General features: G+C 42.2%; 1 protein-coding gene across 2 annotated transcripts in view; it reads right to left on the bottom strand.

The window, feature by feature from the left end:
• PHLPP1 (PH domain and leucine rich repeat protein phosphatase 1) overlaps window positions 1–12,536 on the bottom strand; it is a 212,639-nt gene that overhangs the window by 24,175 nt on the left and 175,928 nt on the right. The window contains exons 11-12 of one of the 2 annotated variants that reach the window (XM_078435164.2): window positions 7,724–7,924; window positions 4,096–4,258 (exon numbers count right to left, since the gene is read on the bottom strand). In XM_078435164.2, coding sequence (XP_078291290.2) covers window positions 4,096–4,258; window positions 7,724–7,924 — 364 coding nt within the window. The remainder of the gene's footprint in view (window positions 1–4,095; window positions 4,259–7,723; window positions 7,925–12,536) is intronic. The other variant, XM_078435165.2, reaches the window with a different exon arrangement.

The raw sequence follows: 12,536 nt of genomic DNA, 5'->3' as shown, positions 1-12,536 counted from the left end.
CCATGACCTTTAAAGTCTGCGAGGTCAGCTACTCTACCGGGCTGACACCGAACTGGTCCCTGATCTGTCTTCATTTGCATTATCCTACTTTCCGAAGAATTAATCCCTTTTCTTTCATCCATTTGACCCAGCAGTTCCCCATGTTCTTTGTGTCTTTATCACAGAACTGGTTCTCTCTCTCTCTCTCTCTCACCTCACCTTACAAACAACAGCAAACAGAGTTTGATTCCAAGGGATATTCAGCTTCCTGTAATCAGTGTTCTCAAGAGTGTGGCATATTAAAAATACTTCATGCTGCATTTCCCCGTGAAAAGAACACAGATCCTAGAGGTGAGTTCACTCAACTTATCCAAGTAGTTTATTACTGCACAGTACAGCATGGAAATAATCTGCAGAAAATTTCAAACACTTTAAAAGACACTGTTCACCCAGTAATTAAAATCAAGATGCCACAGGAACATGTCAACTTTAAAAAAGAAATCGCTGACATGGTGTTTACACTACAAATTTCACTCACCATATGTATCACCTGTTTGTTTTACCTACTCAAACCACACTGCAAAAAGGGTTAGAATAAATCAACAACTGGAGGTTACTCAACTAAGAACTTGGGGAACCGAGCGCTGTATTCATGGTCACTTTTGCTTTTTGGATTCATCAGCCACTAGTAGCCCAAGTGCAGACTTTGGCCTAGGACTAAGCGAGCAGAGTCTGGCTTATGTGGTGACTCTGGGATCATGTTTTCCTGTCTAGCCCACGGAGAGCTGATCTACATCCAGACAAAGCCTGTCTATTTTAGAACCAGAATAGAACACAACCCGCTCCAGGAATACAGGACTGGAGGTAGGGACGACTAATTTGAAAGAGATAAACAAAGGGGAAGACAATAAAACCAAGGAACAAAAGTGCTCTGGCACTGGGTCCACGTGGGCTCACTGGAAAATTCTGAAAGGATACTTTTTCCCACTACCAACTTCTATGACCTTCCTGCCCAAGTACAGAAATTGATGCTGGAGGATGAGCAGATGTCACTGAATGTACCAACATGAGAAAAGGCCACACCTAAATTTTATCCAACATTAGAGGAGGGTGCAGACAGCCTGTTTTAGGGGTACAAGAATAGTGGCTTAGTTCCTCAAGTTAAAAAATATATATTTTAGCATATATATTTTAGTAGGGGAACTTATTTACCCTCTTAAATAGTAATTGGCTTTGAAGCTTCGGTAACAAAGCTGTGAATAAGCACTTTCCTTTAACGTCTTACAAGATGAGACCGTATGGAGAGAACAAGCTAGTTAAATATACCAGGGCCCGTCCCTCTTTAAATCATGTTACCTGCTCAGGTTTTATAACTGCAAGGATCTTAATTTATGATATACTTTAATTGTGGCACTTTGCTTTCAAGAAGCAATAGGAATATAATCTAGGGTTATTAACTCAACAATGAAATTTTAGTATAGGCCGAGTGTTTCAATTGAGGATAAAAATGATCTCTTTTACATTAAAAACATGCTAATTTAGAGCTCAGTTTGCGGTGAAGAGGCGCCCAGGTGTTTTATCACTTGAGATGCAGCAACTCTTTTTACCAAGAATTTTCTTGGTTTAAATGCGTGTACCTGCTTACACAGCAATTTAAAATATTCTCATGTGAGACAATGACATTTCAGCTCAGAGTTCTAAAACAACAGATCTACTACTTTTTCGACACTAGCTGCCCAGGGCTGCAAAACGGATACTTCTGTACATAAAGGATGCGAGAGGGTGCCCACCGCCACTCCCATCCCAGAGCAAACCCCGACAACAAAACCTCTATCTGCTGGTAGTGGAAGCGCTGCATGGTAAAGACCGGATGTTGGTAACATGCGGAGAATGCTAAGGTATAGAAGCTGGGATAAAAAGAAAAGTCAAAGAACAAAAGAAAGAAAACCATTAAAAAAGCAATACCACAAGTAAAACCTTTAAAGGAGCGATAAAGTCAAACAGAGCGAAGGCAACGGGAAGGCGTTAAACAGATTTACAAGGCGCCGACCGACTTTAGAATCCAGGAAGGCAAGCAAGGGTCTTGGAGAGGATTCGGTTTCACAGAAGAAGAGTCAGATTTTGCAAAATCTAGTTAAAGCCTGAAAAGTTTAAATGTCTATCTGTTATCTGTACTTTAAACCAGATACTTGGGGGAAAAAAAAAAGCCTCATCTACAATTTCGAGTAAGAAAACACTAAAAGACAGGTGCAGAAAGTTAAGACCAGCAAACGGGAGGTTGTTCTTGCGACTCTTCCCTTCTCGAGCTGGTGCCCCACCGGGCATGGCGCACAGAGACCAGTTTAATAGGTCCCTGTCGTAGCACAGCCCCCGTGTCCAGTAATGGGCAGGACAGGAGCCCTGGGAAGCTTAGCTGTCAACCTCGTGCCAGTGCTGGAGGCAAAGAAGTATTTGTTTACGTAACAAATTTCCAGATTTTGATGGTCATCAGCCAGAATAGCTGCTGCATATGATCACAGCTGAACCACATCAGGAGTGTATTAATTATAGCTAACATTACAGGGTTCTTCCTGTTGCCACTCCTATTCCAAATGTTCACACGGAGGATTTCCCTCATCCTCACGGCAAGACTGCAAAGGAAGGACTCGTCTTCCCTCAGTTTACATATGAGGAAATGAAGCAGTTGAGGAACTTTTAGCTGGAATAAAATTCCAGGTCCGTTTCCTTTCAGAGCCCTGCCTCTTCACCCTTGTGAAAGGTACTATATGGAAAGCAGAAGTAAACTATGCCTATGAGCTTATAACCAATGTTCTAAAATGCCAGTGATGTACAAAGTGATAGTGTGCTCTAGGTAAAATATATCATGGCCCAAAGCATGCACATACTTAGAAAATGACTTGTATATACCTCAACCATGTAAATGGATAAAAACCACTGTAGTGAAAGATTATGCATGCTCCTTAAAGTGTCTTCAGTGGGGCGCCTGGGTGGCTCAGTCGGTTGAGCGTCTGACTTCGGCTCAGGTCATGATCTCACGGTTCATGAGTTCGAGCTCCACGTCAGGCTCTGTGCTGAGAGCTCAGAGCCCAGAGCCTGCATCGGATTCTGTGTCTCCCTCTCTCTCTGCCTCTCCCCTGCTTTCTGTCTCTCTCTCTCAAAAATAAACAAACATTAAAAAAAATAAAGTGTCTTCAAACGTCTACATAATTTCTTAAATCTGATACATAAAGATCATAACAGAAAGTGCCTGGAGGGTGGCCAAGAAAGATGACTTTGGTTCCTTTTTAGGAGATTAAAATGTGCTCCAAGTCTATAACCACGGAGTTATTTCTTACTAAGCACAAAACTGACGATCAGAAATGCTAAGATACAAATGCAAAAATACATTATATGTAAATAACTCCTTACTTTTGCACCAAAAATCATGAATAAAAGGTTGTTACGCGGCTTTCATTCTGGCAGGCTGGTTTCATCCTATGATCTACCCTGAGTCAGAAGTCACGAACTGCAGACTGTTTCTGCCGCCAATTTACAGTCTTCATGGACACAAATCCCTTTGTTTTCTAGCACCTCACATCAGATGGGAATAACAGCTCTTCTGCTAGTTTCATTAAATTGAAATGAATGTTTGGGGATGGGAACGATGCGGGATCTATCAAGGGAATTAGTACTAACTGGGTGCTGTGCTGGTGGATACGATTTAATCGCGTGAGTCTGGGGGAGGAGCATGCAGTTTGTTAACTTTTTCAAACTGCTGTCAGGCATTTGAGTGACATACTCTTTGAGCCTCATAACCACCCTGGAAATGAGGAGGACAAGTATCGTTAGATGGGAAAGAGTTAGGTGACTATATGGTTAGCCTCAATTCACACAGCTAGTTATGGACAGAGCCCAGAGTATCACTTTCCCAACTCCTGATCCTGTGTTTTTTATTTATCGCTGTTGGTTTTTCCCTCTGCTGACAAGGCAGCGTAGCCCAGTGGTTGGAAAAGATGGGGCAACGTCAACCGAGAGTCTTGAATCCAACAAAGGTGCAGACATCGTGAACTGATGAATTAGACAAAGCAGTTCTCTCCTGTGACCTGCTCTTGGAGGCTACGGAGTCAGACCACGTACCTTGATTTCTGGGAGCTGCATCACTTCAGGAAAGACTTCAATGCAATTAGAATGTGCAATCACGGTGTGCATACGCCTGCAATTCATGACAGTTGTCGGGATGGCTTTCAGTTTATTCCCACTGACATCAATTTCTTCAAGTTCCTCCAGTTTTGCCATTTTACTAAAGAAAGGAAAATCCAAGGGGGAGCAGGTCGTAAAATAATCCTAAGGCAATTAAAAAATAATAATACATAACAAGAATAAAAAGGGAATTTACTATGAACCTAAAGATTCTTTAAAGATTCACTGTATAATATAACTGTGTGTTAACTATACTGGAATTAAAAAATAAAGGATTCACTTGTAATCATCATTTTAACAAGACCCGGGCGCCTGGGTGGCTCGGTCAGTTAAATGTCTCCATCTTGATTTTGGCTCAAGTCACAATCTCATGGTTGTGAGATCAGGCCCCGTGTCAGGCTCTGCACTGACAGCATGGAGCCTGCTTGGGATTCTCTCTCCCTGTCTCTCTGCCCCTCCCCTGCTTGTTCTCTCTTTCTCCCTAAAAAAATAAAAAAAAAATTTTAAGACCATTTTCACTACTGGTTTTGAGTATCAAAGTAGTTTAACACCTCCTTTCCTAGTATAAAACAAAAACTATTAACTTCAACTGTTCAAATTAGCAAAAAAAGAAAAATGGATGTCTCTTTCCTCTTAAAACTGTGTGTGAATTAAGTTATCCTGGCAACAATCGCTTTGCTATGTAGCTTAGTCTCAACACCAATAAAAATCCTACTCAAGTGGGATAATAAGTTAGCATTAATCCACTGGAAGTGCTTTAAAAAAGCTCAGTTTGAGGGGCACATGGGTGGCTCAGTGGGTTAAGCATCTGACTTCAGCTCAGGTCATGGTCTCACAGTTCATGAGTTCAAGCCCCACATCGGGTTCTGTGCTGACAGCCCAGAGCCTGGAACTTGCTTCAGATTCTGTGTCTCCCTCTCTCTCTGCACCTTCCCTGCTCACAGTCTGTCTCTCCCTGTCTCTCAACAATAAATGTTAAAAAAAAAAAAAAAAAAATCAGTTTGAGAGAAAGACTTGTCTTTGTATTGGCTCTGAAAGGTCAGGGGAGGCAGCGTAGCCCAGGGCGTTTGCTCATATGAAGACATGCTTTCCCCAAAACCCCACTCCCCAGATTCCTGTGACATCATTTGTGATGGACCATCTCTGGACCTGGCAGGGCCCAAATGCAAACCGTGCCCAAAAGAAATTCCTTTCACCTCCTGTTAAATATCTGCCAAGGAGGACTCTTGCTAACCTTACTTTAATAACACATCCTAATACATTGAACACGTTTGTTTAAGAATGTCTTTTATTGTGGTGGCGTCCAAGTCCTGATTTCAGCTCAGGTCATGATCTTGCAGTTTGTGAGCTCAAGCCCCATACTGGGCTCTGTGCTGACACAGCAGAGCCCATTGGGATTCTCTCTCTCCTATCTCTTTGCCCTTCCCTCTATCTCTCTCGAAATAAATGAACATTAAAAACAAACAAACAAACAAAAAACGGCTAAAAGAATGTCTTTTATTTTTCAGTCTTAATCTATAGTTGATCTTAGTAATATTAACCAATAATTATAGTAACCAAATAAAGAAAATGTGTTAGGGTTTCTTGCCTTTTCTGCAAATGTGGAGGGAAAAAACCATGCACCTCTACAATCCTGTAATAGCATCTACCACTCCTCTGACCCTTTCTCTACTACTGGTGATGCTGGGCTCCAAAAACTGCAGGATTTCCAGTAAGTATAACTCAAACTTTGAATCATGTAGTTTACAATTGTTGGTATCTCTTCTGTTTGTTATGGTTTCATTTGTCATAAGAAGCCTTCAAAAAAAATTTAGCAAGAAATCCTTTTATTTACTTTTCCTTCTGTCATCTCTCAAATATAAAATTTATCTTATTTATCTTGAAAATTAATATATTCCGAAGATACAGTAAGAACTGAGTTTTCATTTTATGACATCAGGTCTTTTAATATCCTGAGCAGGAATCAGGATATGCTACAAACAACACTGTGTACACAGACTGTGAAGGGATTGAGCTCCGACTGCCTGAATTTGTGAGACTATTACTTGAATATGCTGTTATCATATCTGGAAAGAAATATGGAGAAATCCATGAGTAATGGGGCATGGAAAATGACCAAAAGTATAGAAATCGGGCCCAAGAAAGAACTTAAACAAGTTTCCATTCCTCCACATACAAGGAAGGTGACCAATGGACGAGACCGCTGGAGCATGTTCTCTAATTTGGGAAACCATCTGTGGAGCGTCTGCCCCAGACCAGACCTCATATATACACGGCACTGAAGGCGACAAATCACAGTCCTGACTCTTGAGGAACTTGGGGTCTTTAGGGGGCACCTGTGCTACATCACAGTCCATAGGGAGACAGAGATTGTAGCAAAATGCATTTTTATGAGGTACAGAAAAAATTCTCCGTAGGTAGGGTGATTACAAGTGGCATGGTCACTGGAGGCTACTATCGAAATCTGAGTTAGTGGTAGTTTCTCCTGCAGGGCTTATTTGCCTCTCAAATAGGATGAGGAGTCCTTTCAGAGATATTATTGTTAGGTGATTGCCATGTTTTCTTCCAAAAATATCATCTCCTCATTCTACAGTAAAATACTACGTACACAGTAAAAGTACATGGAAGTAAAAAAAAAAAAAAAGTATACAGAAGTAAAGTACATAGAAGAAAAAAGAAGGTTTAATCATTAATATCAAACGAGAGGAAACAATACAGAAATAAATATGTACAACGACAACAAAAAAACCCAGAGCAATACTTTAAGTCCATGCGTATTTGGCCTTCCTCACTTAGTGAGGTTTCCATAGGCTCGTAGCCTTGAGGGCGGCAGAGGGAAGCCGTGCCACTATTTCTCGCTCTGCCCGGTGCTCAGCTGGAGCTGGCAGCAGAATACCAGAAGGGGCTGGCGGCCGCCTCTGTGCTGGGCGTGTGTGTGTGTTCCAGGTCCTAACTTGTGAGATGGACAAACGCCAGTGACCCGCACGTGGAGTATTTCCTTCGTGGCAGGCTGGGTGTGTAGGTTCACCCCAAGTTAGACACCGTGCCACTGCCCCCCCCAAATTACAAGTTCAGACTACAACAGAATTAAAAATGGAATATTCTGAGAGCCAGAAGTTATTTGTAATATGACATGGTGTCTCTGGTCGCATAGGCCACCGGGGCTTTTTATACCACAGCACAAATAAAAGACTGGTAGCTAGTTAAGAACCGTCAGGTTCCTGGTTTACATTCTAATTCCCACCTACCGTATTAGGTTAATTAAACAGAATAATAATTTGGTTACAAAGAACCGAAAGAAAAAACATGCCCACGAAATAACAATACCTTATTTCAAAATCCTAAGAATGCCATAGTGATTGGGTCCGTGGATACATTCACAGGAGAAAAGCGAACACATTTCTCTTTAGGGAAATGTTAATCACAGCTGATATGAAAGACAACTGTGAACTCAGGAGGGACAAGCTTCACTTTATCTGGGAAATAAACATTTTAGCTTTTGCCTTTCCACCTGTGAACCCACTTTCAGAAATGCACCGGAGAACACTTTGTGACCTTCCGTTACCTTGCTGGAAAACTCTGAAGTCGGTTATAGGCCATGTGAAGGATCTTTAGGTGGGGGTGTCCTGTTAACAAGGGCACACATTTATCTGTGAGGCTGTTATTTGTCAAATACAACTCCTGCAGGATGCTGCTCGTCTCTTCCGACAGAGTGGCTGGCGGAAGGGTTTCCAGTTTGTTGGCAGACGCATTCAGGAATCTCAGGCTACAATGACAAAATGCAACAAAATCCCACTGATAAGCCAGAGCTCTGGTCCAGAATCCGCAACACATCTGGAATTTTTCTGACTGATACCTGGCGTGTTCTAAACTGGGTTTAGAAACAGGCATTTAAAAATAAACCCTGGCTTTCCTCGCCTGCATGTGGATACGTGACCCCACGCTCTGTGATGAACACAGTAACTATCGATACGTGCTAGACACGAAAAGGTAAAAATCAACGTTTACGGAAGCACCAAGGTGAGAGGAGGGCATTCATTCTACAGCTGGTAGGGAGTGGAAGGGAAGGTGGCACGGGAAAGTTAATGTTCTGTCTTCAGGAAGAGAAAAACAATTGCCTATTTTTAAATAAAAGGGCCCTTAGGGTAACAGGACAATCAGACATGAGGTCACAATACAACTAAATCACACGGTGAGTGTGATGCCCAAACCGCGTTTTGCAGACGCGTGTTCGCGACTGCGGCGTGTGCTCCATCCACTGTCAAGCTGTAGCCCCCGCAACACGGTGAGTGTTCAGCCCGTCAGACTCTCCCCTGTGGTTACCAAGGTCAAAGCTGCCTTGCCTCCCCACCTGGAAAAGCCTGTTAATGAACCACCTTTCTCTTGTTTCAAAACCACCTAGGTTTGAAACTTTCGGCATCCAATTCAGGACCATTCTGCCATATGTTAAGAAAAAAGAAGAAAATCTTCCTTAAAAAAAAGAATATGCAATATGAGGTATAGCAGTTTTTAATCCTGGATAAAAAGAAGGCTTTGTATTGAGGAGTCATCCCCAGGACTGTCATGCCAAGCTGTCAATCCACTAATACTCCCCAATCTTGCAACCCCCCACACATACTTATACACACTGTCCAACTCCACTACTTGTCTAAGGAAAAGCAGTATCCCCAAAATAGAACATTTTCCATTAAAGAAACACGTATTCAGTTGACATTTAAAAAAAAAAAAAAAAAAGGGAAGTTAGAAAGGGCTGTACAGACCATAAATAGTCATGGGAAATTATAGTCGTGTGTGCCACACGGAAGAAAATAAAGGCCATTCATGCAGTTTCTGAAACTAGTTTTGAACTAGGAAGGAAACCAATTTCAGCACCATAGTTCTTTAAAGTATTTTTACGAGTCTGGTTCGTTAGGTCCCATTTATATCACCTGACTTAAATACCCTGTTAAGAATTTCTTCAGTATTGCAATGCATTGCCCTAAAATATCATGGACTGGGGTTGGGGGGGGGTGGTAAATTATATGACAATCTCATTAAAATATAACTCTCTAGGGAATATATCAGTTATGGACACAAGGGAAGAGAGAATTCATGAATGTTCACCTGTCTTCAGGCCAGAAAAAAGAGGGAACACTGTTGGGAAAGGAAAAAAGACAGCCTAGTGAATGCTCACCTAGAAAGCTGCCAGAGGGACTTTGAAACCCCTCCCACCATGTGAATGAGGAGGAGACCGTGATTTCCAAAAAGACTCTCATCTTGTTGAAATTTGCTGCAGTGAAGGAGCCAAATACTCTTTTATGGGAAAGTAAGGGGGAAAAAAACCCTTACATCCTACCTCTCCAGGAAATGAAACTAACTTAAAACTACATGGGCTGGTTCCAAAGGATTTGATTTGAACTGAAAGGGCCTGGTTGAATCACCGTGTTAGCTAACGGCCAGAGAGCAGACAATCGGGCTAAAAAGTTTTTGATTAAATGGTCTTGGGAAAACTCAATTCAATACCCATCCTTTTACAAAAATTCCTAAAGCACTGAGTTTCGCCTCAAGTCAAGATGATGTGATAACCTCAAGCTCCTTCCCTTATAGATTTTGTGATAACTGTAGAAAACACGGTCTCGTGTGCCGAGAAAGGTTTCATCCCTATAATCCTCTTTACCAGGCAACCCTCTTCTGCTAAAGAGAGAAAAGGCAGTAACATAGGACTGCTTTCCATTCATTTGTAAGGTGCTATGCTGAGGCCACAGCTCTTTCCTATTTTCTATTTCATTTGATGCTCCCATCAGCCCCCAGAGATGGCTCTCATATTTCACAGAAGACAGAGACTCAAGCTGAGAAAAGTCAAATTACTTGGCAATTGTTAAAAAGTAGTTAATGGCAGAGCCAGAAATAAAACCCAGACCTCATTAATCTTCAGAGTCCGCAATTCCCTGACACGTCTCTCCAAAATTCAAATGTTAAAAAACAGTACTAATAACACATTTTCCTGAGGACATTTTCATAGGCCCTCCTCGTGAAAAATGCTGGAGGTCGAGCAGGACACCTGCGGGCAGTGTGGCGACCAAATGCACACAGCACTTCAAGACAACTCAGATTCAAAAACCATTCTTAGCAGAAAGTACAGAAGTTGTGGAGAAAAAAGTCATGTACGGCTTCTGCCCTAAAGCATCTGGAAGGCTGCCCACAACAGCAGGGAGAGACAAATCCACTTCCTGCTTCTTGAGCGGTCGCTCTGTTCCTCCCTGACACGTTCTGTCCATCTGCTCTGGCTCATCTAGGCTCTGTATCCTGTTTTGTTTTTGTTTGTTTTTCAGTAATTTCCAGCACACCCTTACATTTTACAGCCGAGTCTGCCACTGAAGCCAAGCACGGGATTTGGTGGTGAAACCGATTCCCCTATTTGTAGGTGCACCAGGCTGCCTGCATTTTAACAGTGATTTTTTGGAGATCAGGCCCGGGACTTGTACTCTGTTAAAAATCCAAAAGGTTGAGCCTGAGCCCAGCAACTTTTCTACTTTTAGACAAAGACTTGATTTCTGGCCCCCAAATGTCCCAGGAAGTGCGTAACCCTCTAAATTCCTTATCATCTGTCTGCACAACATAACACTTTTACCAACTTCATTGTCTTCATAAGGTTGGTAGCTCGTAAAGGGCTTCCAAACTTTCATGATAGTAACCGAGAGTACAAAGGACATTTTACGTGACCACCCAACACAGATGCAGCACACACACGTGTAATTAAAAGTTTCATGAAACAATCACTACTTAGTCTCACTTTATCCTGCAGTGACATTTTCCATCCTACTTAATTTCTTAAAGTGCTGGGAGGAGCCCACTAAATTAATGCCATACTCCACTCTTCAATTCGAAAAACAAACCACAATTATTGTCTGGCAATACCACCTAACAGTGCTGATTCCGAGTGGAGAAAAAGCGCATGCAGTCTAACAGAACTATTGTTTCAAAAGGTAGGGAAATCTGCCTGGCTTGGGCACTAAAGGCCACGAGGCTACGAGGTAAAGGAACAAAAGGTATACAGATGGAAGAATTGTTGAACAAGAACACGAAAAGAATTAGTTTTAAAAAGAAGTACAGTTATAATTAACAGTGATGCAATGCTATGAGTTCATCTACAGACCTTCGCCCAACTTCGTCAATTATCCCACTGACGTCCTCCACCTGGTCCAGGACCCAATCCGGGATCCCACCTTGCATTTCGTCATCGTGCTTCCTTAGCCTCCTGTAGTCAGTTTTATTTGTCTTCAACAACTTTAACATTTTTGGAAAGTACTAGACAATTATTTTGTAGAAGGTCTCTCAACTTACATTTGTTTGATATTTTATCATTACAACACGGTGGTACGTTTTTGGCAAAAACACAGAGTAGTGATGTTGCACCCTCCTATCGGAAGGTACACGATTCTCGAATTCAATGCCCAGATACGCTGATTAAGTCAGTCAGGTTAAGGCTTCAAAAATCTGTGGAATTAAGGATTCTGATGATCAGCCACACTGAGACAGCAGAACTGAGGTAAGGGCCAGGAATCTGCATGTTCAATAAGTTACCCAGGGCATTCTGAAGACACACTTTGAGAAACACTTTAATTTTATTCTCAAAACACCAGTACTTCACCAGTTAGCTCCCTTCACTTAAACAAAATAGTGTAGGCACCTTAGCTCTCAAAAATGCCAGAAATATCTGTCTTTGCCAAAAGGCACCAGTTGTCATGGTCAATTGATCACGCTCTCCAAATTCTCTGTTCCCGTTTAGTCCCGTTGATATTTACACATGTTCTGAGTCACTAAAACTTATGGTCTGTAATGTGACTAATACTCTCAGGGTATTTAATAATTACCATGTACTTCATCCGCACATACACTCTCCCCACTGCCCCCCTGAAAGTACCTTGTACTGCTCCAACCACGGATAAAAACAGATCCTAATGTCCACCCACAGCAGGAATCTACAACTGTCCTTTAAAGGGTCAGCTGCGACTTTGTTAACTAGACCAGCCGAATTCAGGAGCAGCTCTCCTGTGATCAAAAGAGTATTCAGGTGTGAGATGGGTGGGGAGGTGGCCATCACCAAGATTTCAGGAACAGAAGGGTGGTGGTCCCCCCTCCACTCGTTCCAGTGACCCAGGGGGACTGTCTACCCCACCCTGCCCAGTTGTTGATGAAAAACTGATGATCTGAAACTCTCCTGGGGGCCTCCATCAAGGAGATCTCCAACTCTAAGCAAAAAGAGGTAAGCTGGGAGATCTTGGCCAGTGAGATCTGGATTAGAATACTGCCAGTTCACCCCACAGAACAAAATCCCGCCCTCATCATAAGACACAAAATCACAGCTTCTCAGCAACACAAGGTCCATAGCATCTCAT

Source organism: Panthera onca, chromosome D3 (genome assembly GCF_046562875.1).
Source record: "Panthera onca isolate mPanOnc1 chromosome D3, mPanOnc1 haplotype 2, whole genome shotgun sequence".
Classification (NCBI taxonomy): domain Eukaryota; kingdom Metazoa; phylum Chordata; class Mammalia; order Carnivora; family Felidae; genus Panthera; species Panthera onca.
The sequence above is the reverse complement of the archived record's forward strand: the minus strand, read 5'-3'. Positions and strand labels throughout refer to the sequence as shown.